Source organism: Pelodiscus sinensis, chromosome Z (assembly GCF_052426305.1).
Source record: "Pelodiscus sinensis isolate ZL-2025 chromosome Z, ASM5242630v1, whole genome shotgun sequence".
In the NCBI taxonomy this organism is placed as follows: domain Eukaryota; kingdom Metazoa; phylum Chordata; order Testudines; family Trionychidae; genus Pelodiscus; species Pelodiscus sinensis.
This window is the reverse complement of record NC_143085.1, coordinates 21,581,132-21,584,759: the sequence shown is the minus strand read 5'-3', so window position 1 is coordinate 21,584,759 and position 3,628 is coordinate 21,581,132. Positions and strand designations below refer to the sequence as shown.

At 58.2% G+C, this 3,628-nt stretch overlaps 1 protein-coding gene across 1 annotated transcript; it reads left to right on the top strand.

Moving 5' to 3' along the window:
* Positions 1-1,390: 1,390 nt before the first annotated feature.
* On the top strand, positions 1,391-3,177 carry LOC149520697 (uncharacterized). The gene is made up of 2 exons (XM_089775277.1): positions 1,391-2,311; positions 2,507-3,177. Exons 1-2 carry the CDS (start codon positions 1,762-1,764, stop codon positions 3,010-3,012), a joined length of 1,056 nt encoding a protein of 351 aa, XP_089631403.1. The 5' UTR covers positions 1,391-1,761; the 3' UTR covers positions 3,013-3,177.
* The last annotated feature ends 451 nt before the right edge of the window (positions 3,178-3,628 follow it).

Here is a 3,628-nt window from a genome sequence, read left to right as displayed (position 1 = left end):
GCGGCCTTCCGGCTAGAAATGCCGGAGGATCCCAGGGAGGCAGCCAGGCGGATGACGCCATCTCGCTACTGCGGCCGCCGATGGGAGACATCGCCACGCCGGGTGAGGCCGCGGCGGCAGAGCAGATCCGGGGGATTTAAATGCCGCCGGCAGGGAAGGAGGGGGAAGCAGGCCACGAATGGCCTCCCTCTCCGGGGTCGTTAGGTGGAGGGGCCCGAAGCCGAAGGGGTAAGCCTTGCTCAGCAGGGTGAACCGGAGTGGGGAGAGGAAGCAGCCCAGGGCGGGCGAAGGGAGCCTGCGGGCTGACGAGTTGTGGCTACGGCCCCGTCAGCCGGACCGGATGAAGGTTCCGTCTGAGTCCTTACAGCCCTGTGCTGGGGTCCGTGAGAGGGGGCGAGCCCGGACCCCCCTTTCCCCACCAGGAGGAAACTGCGCAGCCGACGTTTCGGGGAGACCCGACAAGTTAATGGCCTGATTAGTTGGAACGCACATAGGTGAATGCGAGGAGGGGTTTGAACTAACGACCCCGTGGGTGTTGGGAAGGGGGAGTACCCCATAACAAAGAGGGAGGGGTACCCCACTACACCCATAAACAGAAAAGTAACTCTTAGCATTTTCTTCCTTCCATCATCACACTGGTTTTCTCAATGTGACCAACTCTTTTGTTGTGGTTTTATTTTCTTTACTTCAGAGCCACTCCTGAAGCCTTCCTTTAAGGTAGAATTAGTTCTGAATGGTGAATACCTGTGATTATTTTTTACCATTTTGTTCTTCAGTATTATTATTTTGGGTCCCAACTTATAGAAGCCTGAATTTCCAATACTTTAGTTCATTTGTTTATCTCTGGCCTTTGCTTCCAAATCTATGGACATCTTGGCTTAAGTTTCAGCATTTTGCATTAACCTGAGTCATTTAGGGAAGGGAATCTGTTAAGCATCAGAGGCAGTATTGAATTTGGCTTACTTTCAGGTACCCTAATGAATTTGGCTTCCCCTCACACTTTTTTACTTGCACACAGTTGAGAATAATAAGCATTTCATCCAAGGGTAAGATCTTTAAGATGGTTGCATCTTGCTATCCTCATGTCATTTTCCTCTATTATCAATTTGCCCCATTCCAAATGGAATCACATACCTTTGAACACTTCTGATTCTCTGGGCTGAAATTATAGTATGTAAGAGAACAAGCAAACATCTGTGAGCTATCTTTTAATTCAACTAAACTCAAGCTACGCTCCTGATTCAGGAAAGCATAATTACTTAAGAAAGTAACTTATGTGCATGTTTAAGTACTACTGAAGTCAAATGTATCTTAGATTTAAATGAGAGCTCAAGTGCTTTCTTGAATTCAGCCCTTTATCTTTGCCTCTAAGGGTATGTCTACACTAGAAAGTTAGTTCGAACTAACGGACGTTAGTTCGAACTAACTTTCCTATGCGCTACACTAGCGCTCCGTTAGTTCGAACTTAATTCGAACTAACGGAGCGCTTAGTTCGAACTAGGTAAACCTCATTTTACGAGGACTAACGCCTAGTTCGAACTAGCTAGTTCGAACTAAGGGCTGTGTAGCCCTTTAGTTCGAACTAGTGGGAGGCTAAGGCTTCCCAGGTTTCCCTGGTGGCCACTCTGGCCAACACCAGGGAAACTCTATTGCCCCCCTCCCGGCCCCGGAGCCCTTAAAGGGCCACGGGCTGGCTACTCACTTTGTGCCAGTTGCAAGGCTGCAAGCACCCGTGCCTGCACAGCCTGCACCTGCCACACCATGAGCCAGCCATCCGAGGGTTCCCAGCCCTCCACTGCTCCCCACGACCAGCCTGGCGGCTCCCGGGAGCCTGCCCGGGGGCGCAAAAGGCGAGCGCCCGCCTGGTCAAGTGCGGAGATCGTGGACCTCATCGAGGTTTGGGGGGAAGCCTCAAATGTCCACGATCTCCGCACTAGCCACCGGAACGCGGCCGTCTATGGACGCATGGCTGCCAGCCTGGCCGCCAGGGGCCACCAGCGCAGCCGGGAGCAGGTGCGCTGCAAGATTAAAGACTTGCGGCAGTCCTACTCCCGGGCCTGCCTGCCAGAGGCTGACCCGGAGGCCTGCCCCCACTTCCATGCCCTGGACCGCATCCTGGGGCCTCATGCCGTCCCTGCCCCCCGGGACGTGATTGACCCCGGGGCAGAGGGACCGCTCCTGGACACCGAGGAGGAGGAAGAGGGCTCTGAGAGCCAGGAGCCTGCCGCCAGCCTTCCCAGGACCCGGGACCCCCGAGGCACCCCACAGAGCCGCTCGCCTGCATCATCAGAGGCCGGGGAGGCGTCCACCTGTGAGTACCCTCGTGTTCCCCTTATGTGTACGGGGGGCTGGGGCGAGAGGGAGCCCCGGGACCGTGCGCCTGGGCCTTGCCCACTACGGAGCAGCAGCTGGGGATCCTGCAGGGGCCCTGGCCTTGCAGAGGGGAGCTGGGTTTCACACACCTGGGCCCCTGGGGTAATTGACCGCTGGTCTTCTTGCACCACAGCTGCAGCACCGGGGACTGCAGGGCGCACCACACCGCCTGCAGCAGCCGCCCGCGCCCGGGCAAGCAGGACAGCCAGGAACCAGGAGGACTACCAGAGGCGGCATCTCCGGTTCCTGGACCGACAGCTCCGTCTCCAGGACCACTGGGTCCAGGAGGACCTCAGGCTGCGCCAGAGGAGTCTGGAGGCCCTGGAGGAGCAGGGCCGTGCCCTGCGAGGCCACCTCCAGAGCCTGCTAGACCGCTTTCCATTTCCTCCTCCCCCTGCTCCCCCTCTTGCTCCCCCTCTTGATCCCCCTCTTGCTCCCCCTGCTCCCCCTCTTGATCCCCCTCTTGCTCCCCCTGCTCCCCCTGCTCCTCCTGTTCCTCCTGCTTCCGCTCCTGCTTCCGCTCCTGCTTCATCCACACCCCCTGTCCTCTCTGCCCCCCCCTCCACAACCATTCCCCACCGACGCCCCCGGACCCGCAGTGTGGCGAGACGGGAGAGGCACCCAGACTCCCACCCCTGAGCTTTCCTTTCCCTTCCTCCCTTCCCTCCCCTCCCCTTCCAGCTCCCTCGTCCCAGGTTTCCCCCTCCCTTCTCCCACCTTCATTCCTCCCTCCCCCACCCCAGTTCTCTGAAATAAACAGACGTTTTTGTTTGAAAAACAGGTGTCTTTATTGTACAGTAGATAGGAAGGGGAAAGGGGAAGGGGGGGGGTAGGGTGGAAGAAGGCCCCGGTGGGGCATGCAGGGAGAGGTCAGTCCTCCTCCTCCTCCACCTGGAAGCTCTCCCGCAGGGCTTCCCGGATCCGGATGGCCCCCCGCTGGGCTTCCCGGACGGCGGTGGTGCGGGGCTGACCGTAGTGTCCAGCCATGCGGTCAGCCTCAGCCATCCAGGCTGGCAAGAAAGCCTCCCCCTTCCGCTCACACAAATTGTGGAGCACACAACATGCCGCCACCACGGGAGGGATGTTGTGCTCAGCCAGGTCCAGACGGGTGAGGAGGCATCGAAAGCGGGCTTTCAGTCGCCCGAAGGCCCCCTCCACCACGATGCGGGCCCTGCTCAGCCTGTTATTGAAGGCCTGGCGGGAGGGATTGAGGTGCCCCGTGTAGGGCTTTATGAGCCAGGGCTGCAGTGGGTAG